General features: G+C 36.0%; 1 protein-coding gene across 1 annotated transcript; it reads right to left on the bottom strand.

The window, feature by feature from the left end:
* Positions 1–4,197: 4,197 nt before the first annotated feature.
* Positions 4,198–11,887, bottom strand: SGT (UDP-Glycosyltransferase superfamily protein). Its single transcript, XM_086562058.1, has 14 exons — positions 11,572–11,887; positions 11,292–11,482; positions 10,742–10,987; positions 10,498–10,609; positions 9,774–9,944; positions 8,899–8,962; positions 8,686–8,743; positions 8,402–8,579; positions 7,311–7,441; positions 6,589–6,691; positions 6,381–6,457; positions 5,358–5,405; positions 5,112–5,261; positions 4,198–4,537 (listed from the first exon to the last, which is right to left on the bottom strand). The coding sequence occupies exons 1-14, from the start codon at positions 11,792–11,794 to the stop codon at positions 4,355–4,357; spliced, it is 1,935 nt and encodes a 644-aa protein (XP_086418184.1). The 5' UTR covers positions 11,795–11,887; the 3' UTR covers positions 4,198–4,354.
* Positions 11,888–12,601: the final 714 nt, after the last annotated feature.

Genomic DNA, 12,601 nt, shown 5'->3' with positions numbered 1-12,601 from the left:
GATGGTAGAAAAGAAACTAACCAAAAAGACAGAAAACTTACTACATATATATAGAGACGTATATTATACTATTACTCAGTTTCACCCTCATATTATTGCTCTCCCTCCTCTGAGAATGAACACCTGGTTTTGTTATAAATGCAAAGACAGGTCAAGCTTCTCTTCATTGTTCTTGTCACCATTGATTTCTAGACTCTGATTCATATTCATTGAAGCATTTGAAGATTCTCCAGCATAACCATTGCATCTGTAGCTCCTTTGCCATGGATAACCCTGCTCATTCAAGCCAGTTCTGTACCAAGAATTAGCACAACCACCTACAACGGCAGGAACACTAGAGCTACCACCATAGATACCATAATCAAACCTTGTCCCACCATTTGATCCAAAGTGATCAGAGTAGTTCTGGACAGGAGTGAAATGATGACCAATATTAGCTGCATGTGCATTTAAGCAAATAGAAGGGTTGTAAGATCTAAGTTGTTGATGAGTTAGAGGAAAAACAAGTTGTGGTATTGCTGGAGATGAGGCTATGCTACACAGCCTGTGTTCTGAAGCGCGTTGTGCCTTTCTCACTGCTGTTCTTTCCTTCTTGTGTGCATTCTGATGACCACCCAAGGCTTGAGAGCTGTAAAACTTTCTTGAACAAAACAAACAAGGAAAGACCCTTGTATCCATTTGTTGTTCCATATTTCGTTTACCTTGAGTAGCCTGCATCTCTTCTTCTAATTGTTCTTGCTCAGACCTGTCTTCATCTCCCATTTCTGCAAACAGGTAAATAATTGTTAGAACCCAAAAAACGAGAAAACTAACTAATAATGGCAAAAAAAACAAAAAGTACAAAAGATATTTTCCTTGATTTTGAGATATTTGGTATGAAACCCAAAGGACAAAACCTTGTAGAAGAAAGAAAAAAGAAGAAGAACTACCCAAACTAGAGTACTAAACTATTTCTGAATCTTGTGTAAAAGAAAAGGAAAGAGTTTAAAAAGAAGCAAGTGTTACAGGAATTAACAGAGTGGGAGATGTGAAGAGTGTACTTGTAATAATGAAAAGGAGTTGGCCAAAGTGGGGATGAATGAGGTTTTGGGAATTGGGAACAGATGAGATAGATGTAAGGTAAGATAAGAAAGGGAAAGACGTTTTTGCATGCAAAGAGAAGGGGAGTGATTGGTGGGAACAGATTGAAAATGGTATCCTTTTTTTTTTCCCTATCTACCTATGTGTCTGACATTTGCAGGCGTTTTACTTTCTTTCTTACCATCTTCCTTACTTTGCTTCCTACATTAATTATATCAATTCATTTAAATTTAAAAACATTTATAGTTTGCAAGCACTAACAGGGAATCTTTGAGTACAAGATATGCTTCGTGATCGGATCTATGGCCAGAATAATGTAGGTAAAAATAAATGATTTGGTGCAAACAGTATTAAGAGTTCCCATACAGGGCACAACTTGGTTTTGTGTGTAGATAATTTTGTGGAACCGGTGTTTGGAATGTCGACCGTTAGGCATAAAAAGGAGCACAGTTGCGGTAATCATGGACAATTTGAGCAATGAGTGCCATATATGGCAGCCGAATGACGAGTGCCATATACGGCAGCCCATAATAACGCGTGGCCATGATGGCATTGCGAATGTCGGACGCCTCTTTAAAGATAGGATACATAATTGCGTGAATCGTGGCTCTTTCCGATTGCTTACTCAGAGCAATGTCCAGTCCGAGAGCCTCAGAGGCATAGGCGGGCATGGCGTTAACGTGTCACAGGGATATTGGTGTCACACTTGAACTGTCGCTTGCCTCTTTTAATGAGGCAAGCAGATTTGCATGTAGTGTCTGATCGCAGTTTGCGATCTGGACACGTAGAATTTCAGTTTAATTTTTACATTTTAAATTAACTTTTTATATTTTTTAATTTTAGGTTTTATTTTTGGGGTAGGGAGGGATTTTGCAACCACTTATTTGTCAGTGGACATTTGGAGTTGCTCTAGAGGAAAGAAACAACAAGGGAGAGAGAGAACCCCCACTTGTACTGAGTGGTTGGTTAGACTTATTATTCAGCTCAGCTTCTCTGCATGCATGCAATAGCTATCTCTGCCCTTTCTTCTGCACCTGTCTTCAGAGTTATGGGGCTTTGGCTACTGTTTCACTTTCTCTGCCTCCCTCTGTCTTCACCACCGCCAACCCATGCACTTTGTCATTTCTCTTACTTTTCTTAGTCATGCACTGAACTCCATGCCTACATACTGGCTATAGGTAGTATCCATCATCTTTCAAGACAAACGTTACAACTATTTACAGACACATCTTACAAGTCTTCAACCATACAAATGGCACACATCAGTGCTGTTTTAGGCTTTCTACCCATAATGAGGTCCCCCAAGTGTATGCTTTTATCTTCTCTTTCAAACGAGATTTGCCTACCCCAGTAACTGGTTTCTTAAATTTTTCCAGGCACGACAGTTGAAGATGCAAATTATGATCAAGGAGCGCCCACAAGATAGCCCACACAATTGTTCCCTTATTGGCCACCATGCTCATCTCGATGCCAATAACCGTCTCAGTTTTCTTGTGTCGAAGTATAATAAAGCCTATGTAGTGTTGGTCACTAGAGTGAGGACTGTATCCTAACATCCGTAACTATCCTGTTCTAAAAACAAAATAAAGTTGCACCATGGAAGGTTTGTATTGTCTAAAATACCAAAACAAATAATTAGATTTATGGATAATTTATCTTAAATTTAGTCTGTATAATATTGGTTTGAAAAACAGGGGTGTATGAGCGTATCACCCAATTACTTATTATTAATAATATTCATTCGAGACCATAAAAATGAATTAGTGAATCTTAAGAGTAGACACCTTTATGAGAACACGAAATACAGGCTAGATAATAATATTACTTAAATGTTGGTTAACACTTTAACAGATACGAATTATTTTCCAAAAAAAATAATTACATCCGAATGATCTACTAGTGCTAACACCCTTTAATGTATGTTCAAAAAAATGGATTCTCCATTTCTCCACCAGTTAAAATTCAGGAGATTTATCTGTCCATCATTAAGTACATGGCTTTCCCAATGAATCCACTCAAATCCCTTGACGTAAAAAGCATTCTGCTCGGCATCCATACCATCTTGAAGGACATATTTATGCATAATTCTAAAATCAAAATAGCTACCATAAACTCTTTTCTGGCATCAACTTTCCCCTCTCCATCACTTATTGCAGTGTTGTACATCACGTTTTACAGTGGCAAGCCAGTTATTCTATTCCCTCAAATGAATTTAACAATGTAACTCGAAAAAATATAACAACCCAGCTTTGACGGCAGAATTTCGTGCATTGAGTTATAATTATCCTTTGAAGCACTTGCATATCATGAAATCAATAGTCTTTCAAACCAAAACCGTCAGTTGCCAATTAATCCACTCAATTACTTTGCCTCAAGTCTGCTCGCATTAATTGTCAGACTGCTCTCATAATACTTTGCATCTAAAGGAATGTTATTGTTATTCAGAGTCCAGTTTTGGAACACGTTCAAACTAAAGTCGCCATAGTACTCTACGTCACTACCACAAAATAGTAAATACACTAGTCATTTTTTTTTATTTTCTTTTCCCTTCTCTTCTCTCTCCAGGAGACAACATGTCAGTTTGGGAAATTAACCGCAGGAAAATATTCTCCAAGCAAATCGGCCACCACTAGCATTCAATAAATCAAACAGCATTCAAAAAATAAACAGAATCAAGATTGAATTTGGACCCTAACTTTCTTTTCTAACTGGACAGTGGTCATCCTTAGTCCAATCCATCATAGACCCGTCACGGGCTAACTCTTGCTTCAAATCTACCAACTCCAATAGGCAAGATTTGTTATTTGCAAACATAATCCTAAATTCCTAAATACATACTGACATAGGCATCATCAAAACAATATTGGACATGGGTGTCAATCCCAAAATATCTTGCTACAGTTTAAGACATTTTCACAACATGATCAAGTCTTACACATTATCTCTATGGCATGATTTTCTGCTAGTGACTCCACAAAAGAATGCCGCAAGCACAGCATTTTAAGTTGTGGCACACTACAACTCCCTAAACTTACTGCATTACATCCCCATCGATCACACATGCACAAAAAAAAAGTAAACTGTAAATAAGATTAAAAATTCCATAGTCTCAGGACATGTAAGAACCTCGAGAGGGGATCTATTTTCATAAAACTTTGGGGGCAATTACATCATTAGAAGGTTATTATCGAACAAGAATACACAATAAAAGTAATAAACAACATGTTGAAATATATTTGAAAGATACAAAAAACAAAGAAGCTTGACCTGGCAATCAGGAGCAACCAAAACATCTTTTTACAGATCCCAAGCATGGTTGAAGGAAACCTGATGGCACTGGTGGTGGTTCAGATGAAGGCTTCTTGCGAGGGAGATGTTTAAAGAAGGCTTTGACAGCTCCTGTCACTCCATCCTCAGACTCCATGGCCTTGGCTAGTTCAACCGCACTCTCCTTTACCTGTATTGACAACATGGAAGTTCATGTGCTATTTTTTCCTCAATGAGGTTCTATACATTATGAGAATCAGTCAATGAGTATATAGAGCAAGTCCACAGAAACTATCTATGGAATTACTAAAACTAACTCTGAAATCATGAAAGGAAAAACTATACTATTTTTTTTCAACTAGTCCCCAGAGACCATCACATGGCACTAGCAGACTGATTTTGGAGCTTTATGAGTGACACCTTATGCTTTTTTAAATCATTCAAGTTCAGTCTATCTTCTCAGTTTTCAGACAGAACTACGCATATTCCCAATTCCCAATAAACTTATGAATATGCTAGTGCAAACCATGTTCGATATCATTTGCACATAAACAAAGATGGTATCACACAACGCCATATCATATCGACTATGATAACAAAAAAGAAAAATCTCTCCACACATAAATAGTCTGGTCTAAATGAAAAATGATTTTAACAAATGGAAGCAACCCATGCATAGGTATACATATTGCTTTAGATTGAAGATTGAGTATATTGAAGTTTAAATCTCCGATCAGAAACAACTTTTCGTGGATATAGATTACCTTTGGATCTAGCATGAACTTTATTGCAACAACCAGCTTCTGAAGTGAGAATTGATCAACTGGAATTGGGGCTGGGCCTACTCCTCTAGCATGAACTCGCTCACCCCAGAAAGGTTGGTCACCAAAGAAAGGCACAATGGTTGTAGGACACTGCACATCGACCAGAAGGCAGAAAAGAAAAGGTCAGACATAAGGGGCAGGAAAATCAGAATATTGTTTTGTAGGGAAAACTTAACAAATGATTACCGCAGCTTTAAGACCAGCAGCTGTTGTACCAGCACCCCCATGATGCACCTGATGAAAAAAAATTCACGGAATTTACATATGCAGAAAAATGACCAGGTATTTATTTCTTTTATTAGGTCTTTGGGATATTCGATTGTTTCAACACAAGATATCAAAGTATATGACAAGGTTTAAGGTGATTAGCAAATTGGCCGTTTCCTCCATTTCTAAACTACCAAGTGTTTAATGCCTAAATACGAGTACATAACTAAGAAAATAATTAAGAATATTATAAACTATTCTAATTATATCTCAGAGATGCACAGAACCGAAAGAGCCTGAGAAAGTGAGAAGTGTTGGTACAAAACACTACCAACTTACAGTTGCAAGCTTCTCAATCTGAGTCTCAAGTACACCAAATTAAATTATGGAAGAGCATCCACATGAAGACTTAATTTCAAAATCACTAACTGTATACGGCTCAGCATTGTAAAGTACAACAAGATGTTGCAGGAATAGCCAGTAACCGTGTAAAATACCTAAATTGACTACATTGGAAATCATGCCATGCCCTGTGACAATTGGGATACCTTTTGAATATATACACTTATTTTAACTTTCAGACCCACCAAAGGGAATAGCATCAATGCATATTTTTCTTGAACTGTTTAATTTCATCATTGATCTTGCATTTGAAAATCTTGGTGAGAAAAGTTAAATCAAGCAGGAATAGGCAGTTGAATTGAGTGACATGATCCTTTAGTATCATCTTTAGGTCATAATGCTGCTTTATGCCTCAATAGATGACATGATAAAAACAAAAATAGCAAGTGCCGCCTAGCAAAGTCGGTAAAATCTTTGGGTGATGATACCATAGGTCTGGGGGTCGAACCCCGCCAGCATCAAAGCATCAAAACAGAATCAAATATTATTGATCTCATATATATAAACAGGCTTATATATATATTTGATTGGCAATCAAATAATATATATATAAAACAAAACAAAAATAAAATAAAATAAAAAAGTAGATCCAAGTCTTACAACTGCCGTGCATTGTAAAAAGAGCCAATCGTGGGGGCAGTTGTCAAGTAGATACACAAAATCCTTGGGTTCGGCCACTGTAAAAAAAACATCTCAGATGAGTATGCAAAAATACACACCTTCAGACAAGAAAGTGAACCGATACATAAAGCTAAAGATCAATTAGCAAATAGAAACTTTGGTTCCAAAACAGGAATTACAAACTTACAGTTTCCAAGCCCACCCCATCCTTTATTTATGATGCCTCTCTGTCCAGTGATTTCCAATGCTTCCACAATGATTTGTGTCATTTTCTCTGGATCTTGGACAGGCTTCAAGAAACAATGAATGATTTTAAGAGAATGGTAATATATATACTAATATAATATTCATTGCTACACAAGTAAATCAGCCTCTGCCAAATCACTTCTCCATTTCAACAGTGAAAAGCCACAAAAAGTTGACGTGAGGTAATTCTTTAATATCATAGACCATATTTAAGGTGAGGTTTATTACAATGCTGGCAAGTTCTGAACTCAACTGTGGGAACAACTCCCTCAAAATTTATAAAATACATAAATTCTTTAATGTAACAGTCCAGATTTCAGGTAAGGCTTATTACGATGCTGACACGTTCTGAACTCAACTGTAGTAACAACTCCCTCAAATTTTATGATATATTTCACATGTAATTCAGCATTTGGAAACAATGAGAATGTAGGATAGGTAGCACAGAAGTTTCGTGGATACCGTGGTATAGAACACTTATTCAACATTCACTGTATGATTAGATTTTGTAACATGTTAATTATCTGGTCCAATGATCGCAGACAACTTTAGTATTTAAGAAGCAAACTTAATCTTGTTGCGTTCCCAAATATCTTCCAAAAGCTATAAAAACGCCAAAGTGAATACATTGTCTAGAGGCAATTAACACGGTTAGAAACTTACAAGGCTACCAAATCCAATATATATAGGCTTTTGACCAGCCTCAAGCCACTTCACTAAAGGTTCTGGAGGTACATAATTTGATGCAAGATCAAGGAAACAAAATCCAACCACATCGATCTTAGGTCCCCAATCTGCAGATGAAGTAGAACACACATACATTAGACAAATGCTTCAAGATGTAAGATCTTGCAAGTAGCAAACATGTGTTTTTGGTAACAAATAACTAAGGAAACAAGAGCAGAAAAATCATCATATCAATCCAAATTGAGTGATAAACCCTCGGGTAACACACATGAAGGGTTCATCATCAGGTGAAAAAAATATCTTCTTGAATAACAACTGGTAGCACTAAACCGAAAGAATCTACTATGACCTATCGGGCTATCTTCACAAACTCAACTCTAAGAATAATATGTGGTCTGCAGTTTTAGAAAAGCTGATTTGTCCATGCTCTAAGTGGTGAGAAAATCTCTACCAAGGAGGGCCTTCACTTAATATTCCCGAGCTCATGTTCAAGCAAGAATAGGGAGAGACAGAGACAGAGACTCCAAATTTTAAAGTTGATTGATTGTTAAATTGGATGGATATTCCCTCAAGGAAATCCTTAAAAGAAGTTCCTTCAGAATCCATAAACAATTAAGAGAACGGAGTAAAAAACAGACATTCAGATTTGAGGTTAGTAATGTGGACTCCATCAAATTTGTCAGGTACAAAGTGAGAGAAGAAAGGTCCTCCCAGGTACAGCAGAAATGAAATCAAACAAAATCTTGCAAACTTTGCTGAGACTGGGGTTTTAAAGCGCCAAAAATCAAACAAGCCATAATACTTAATGCTTAAACTTTCAAACAGAAAAATGAAAGTCTAAACACACGACTTTTCCTCATAAGATACTTGTACAAGACACAAGCAGTACACAACTATGCCTAAATATAGCAATACTTATCTAAACATAGAGAAATTAATTCAATTGGTAGCAAAAGAATCATCTGGTCTGAACAAATCACATGATGTAGCTACAAAAACAAAATATCAGTTTCGGCTACACAATCTGATTGTTTAAGATAAACTGTAAAAAGTTTTGAAATCCAGACCTTTTGGTTTCGGAACAAGGTGAGGGCTCCAAATATATCCATAAGGCACGTCTGAAGAAGATCCTTGGGCACCACTTAAATATGTAACAGGTCGTAGCTTCAGCTTTTTCTTCCTGAAGTCGTTTATCATGTCACGTATTCCAAGCCAAATCATTGAATCAACAATTTGATATGATAGCTGCGACATTTTTTGTCACAAAACTAAGTGTAAAAAAGATAGTATCATATATGAACCTCCAAGCCAATAAAACAACATATACAAAGTGATAAATAAATCCACTCACTCTATATCCAGCTGGTTGCTTGACACGGGACAGAGGATGTGGGAATTCACTAGTTGGCCTGTAATGCAAATCATACATATCATATTCATTTAAATTGGAAGTAAAAATAACATGTCCTGGGTAAATACATACATCAGGAGGGAAATTTAAAATAAAAAGTTTCCAGAATTTCACAGAGGCAACTGATGGTTTATACTACACAGCAAGACTTACGTCCATGGCATAGTGAAGAACACGTGAAGGGGTACTTTTAGAGCCTCCGCAACATGAACATGTCCTGAACAACACTTGTCTATGTTAGAAATTGACTGTGATAAACATAAATCACATAAACTAATTTCAGAGAAATCCATCAAACATAGAAAATATTAATCACCGTAAAAAATGTTTATGAAAAGGTTTTGATGCATCTTCCCAAGATAACAAGACTAAATGAACATGATCCATCTCTAATCAATATGGTTGGTCCATCCATGTCCTAAACTACACTTCAAAAGGTACTTTGTCATACATCCTAAGTGCCACTTACAGCAGAGAAGAAACACATTTTTATGCAACAGATATATGCTTTGTGTTGGTTTTAATAAGTTCATCTCTATGTTACATGGACATGCCATATTCAAAAATAATCCTGGTCAGATACGCATCCACGTGTCCGTGTCGGCCACACGCGGACACATATTGCATGTAATATACCTCAATTAAAGATATTATGCCGTGTCAGATACTTCATATCCGTGTCAATGTAACTTAACTTAATCTTATTCCAAGATTTCACCCAAAAAATCTTGTTCCAAGAATTACAGCACACAATTTTGCAAATTTACTAGTATATGCTCCAAATTTGAAGTTTGCTATGAGCCTAAGATCCACATTACCTTCCAAAATAGTATGTTAATGACCAAAAAAATAAAGTAAAATTCACTCGAGAATATCATGTTACATTGCCACTCATTTACCTATAAAAGCATCCGAGATATTTGACCACGATAATCTCAAAATTCAGAAATTCAACTATTCAAATAGCAGAAAAGAGAATGATACAAATTGGTTTGCAAAGAAAATCTAAAAGGGATAATGAAACCAACCATATGCTGGGGGGTTCGCAATTATAGCTTCAACTTTAAATGGAATACCAGAATCCAAATCAGGTTCCTTGCAGGCTGGAAGCAAAGAGAAAATAATTTCCTTCATTTGCTTTCTTTGAATGGGTATTTCTGAAGGTCCTGATGGCAAGAACCCTTTATTCTTAACCATGTCTGTACAAGATGAAAAAGGAAAAAAGAAGAAGCAAAGTGTTATATGGTAATTCATGCCCCACATTTTGATATAAACTCTCACAATGTATGATTGTTTGAGTCTGTAATTGGGTTGGTTTTCAAAATTCAATGTGGGATACAGGTTTTGCTCAACCTCAACCTTTTACTTCACTGTTGACATTGGTTTTCTTTTAGACTATTAGTGATTGCTATAATTACTACAAATTCATTTCTACAAATATTGAATCAGACCCAACAGAGTAAACGGTGTAAATATTCAAACCCTACATAATACCAACTAAAACAAATAGCAATGAAGAAAGACATCAATTTGTTTACGCTCAATGGAGAGTAATAGTTGCACGATGCTTTAAAATATCTAAGCTGTGACAAAGACGACAATGCTCACTAAATTCAAATTTATATTGAAGTGGATTTAGAGAAGATTGTTTATTCTGTACAAAATAAGTCTTCATTTCCATATATATATATATATATATATATAACTTTTGTCTGTTGTGTGTTTTTGTGTTAGAAGCAAGAAGTCACATACATTCGGCAAGAACTTTTGGATCTCCTCCTAAAGGATAAAATTCCAACCCAGCAGTTAAGACGAAATCTTTGAAGTTCGCATGAGTTGCTAATCTGACACGATGACCATAATCCTGCATTTTGATGTAGACATCTAGTAAAATAAGGATAACCTCATCTACGACACAAGGACTTGAATCATATAACATGTGACTGATAGTGAATTCAATCAATGAAAAAAAAAAACTCGTAAAAAGGCTCCCAACCTGTAACCGTTTACCAATGGCAATAAATGGTTGTACATCTCCTCGTGTTCCAACAATAAGAATTACTATCTGCAGCGGTGGTATGTATTGAAAGTCTGTTGGGTCAAGATGTTCTTCTTCATCACCAGCCGTGCTACACACGTCATCAGTCCCAAAATCAAGACCACCGTCTTTAACATCCCCTGGAACTTCAAATTCTACAGTTCCATCATTTTTCACAGTAGCTATCCGGTTCAACATTTTAAGCTGCAAACTATAATGCACTACTAAGAATTCAATGAAAGGCATGCTCAGAAATGGATAAATGACCACAATTAGCAGTTCATAGAAAGACTGTTCCACGGCTACAGGTAGATACTCAAATAAAACTCACTTGACTTGCCATTCGTCAAAAGAACACCAAATCAACATATAACAGAAAACAACAGTAGCAAAAATCTGAAACACTTAATGACATTATCTTTAGATAAGTATAAATTTCTCAAAATTCCAAACATTTATTAATTTACTTCTTAGAAAATCAATAATGTGTTAGAAAACATTGCATTACCTTCTTACGAACAGACATTTTGTCGTCAAAAATCTGTGCAGTCTGTTCACCAAGTATATTACTCTGTTTACGTCGTCTATCGGTATTTGATCTATCCAATTTAAGCTCTTTTAAGGTGAACTCTACTTTCTCAGAACCTGATGTCTCTCCAGGTAATGTTTTCGCTCTAGACAAACTCTTTTCTACATTCCCTTCATCATAAAATCATAACAACAAATCATCTTCACTTCAAAGTAATACCAATTCATTATCATAAAATTGAACATTTAATTAAACTAACCTGAACTAGCATCAACTACTCCACTTTTCTTTTTCTTCTCTAATTCATCATTTGAAGATGATGAAGATGAACAAGTAGTAGGAGGAGAAGAAGTTGAATTACGACCATTAACTACCACAACCGCTACAGATTCATCACCAGAACTCTCTTTTTCTTCGTTTTTCTCTTTCATCAGATCTGATGTTGAAGAAGAAGTTGGTTCGTTTTCTTTTATAGGTCCCATTTTCAGGATTGGGATTTTTTTTTTTTAAAAAGATTTGTTCCCTCTTTCTTAAGACAGCCCTAAATAAAATGTTCGGTTACACGTGGCCAGCTCTCGTTTTTTCATTTTTTTTTTTATTTTTTTGGAAAGGAATTAGGTACTTCTCTTCCGTAAGTGGTAACTACTTTTACTTGCTGTCAAAAAGGTGGGGAGTTATGACTAGGTGGAAGCGGTTGTATGGATTTGGTATGTGTGTCGACGGAGAAGTGCTGGGGATGTCATGTACTCAACAATAAATTTGGACCACGTAAAAAAGAGTCAAATATGAATTAAATTTGACGAAGAAATAATTAATTAAATCTTGAATAATTTTGTTTGGGTTTAATTAATTATTCAAGATTCTTCATTTTAATATACACATAATAGACTGAGTGACTGACCATGAAATAAGTTGTTGTTTATATAGTGGTTTTGAATTTTCATTGAGTTATTATTTCTTTGTGGATGTTGATAGTGAGTATTGTCTTTCCATGAACATCAGGTGAGCAGTTTACATTCTCTGGTTTGCGAGAAAAAAGAAAAGAGAGTGTATTAAGTTTAGAAGACGTCTAGGGCGCACCTTGTTATACGTGTGCACAAAACATCTAGCCGTTCATAGTACTTTTGCCTTGCAATACACACGAGTCTCTGCCTATATGAGTGGCTGAGAGGCCTGCGTATGGGTACACCCTATACACCCTAGATTTTCACTTAAGTTTATCATTTTATAATTTTAAATGAAGTAACTAGTCAATTCACTTTCCTTTCACTTAATTTTGTCACATAGCA

The sequence above is a fragment of the Coptis chinensis genome, chromosome 5 (genome assembly GCF_015680905.1).
Source record: "Coptis chinensis isolate HL-2020 chromosome 5, ASM1568090v1, whole genome shotgun sequence".
NCBI lineage: Eukaryota > Viridiplantae > Streptophyta > Magnoliopsida > Ranunculales > Ranunculaceae > Coptis > Coptis chinensis.
The sequence above is the reverse complement of the archived record's forward strand: the minus strand, read 5'-3'. Positions and strand labels throughout refer to the sequence as shown.

Excerpts from the sequence above, each read along its gene's own strand:
- SGT (XM_086562058.1), bottom strand. The coding sequence starts at position 11,794 with ATGGGACCTATAAAAGAAAACGAACCAACTTCTTCTTCAACATCAGAT. Across the intron at positions 7,442-8,401 it reads CCTTGTTCCGAAACCAAAAG|ATTGGGGACCTAAGATCGAT; the intron begins GTCTGGATTTCA and ends CTTCATCTGCAG. Across the intron at positions 6,692-7,310 it reads ATATTGGATTTGGTAGCCTT|CCTGTCCAAGATCCAGAGAA; the intron begins GTAAGTTTCTAA and ends TGTTTCTTGAAG.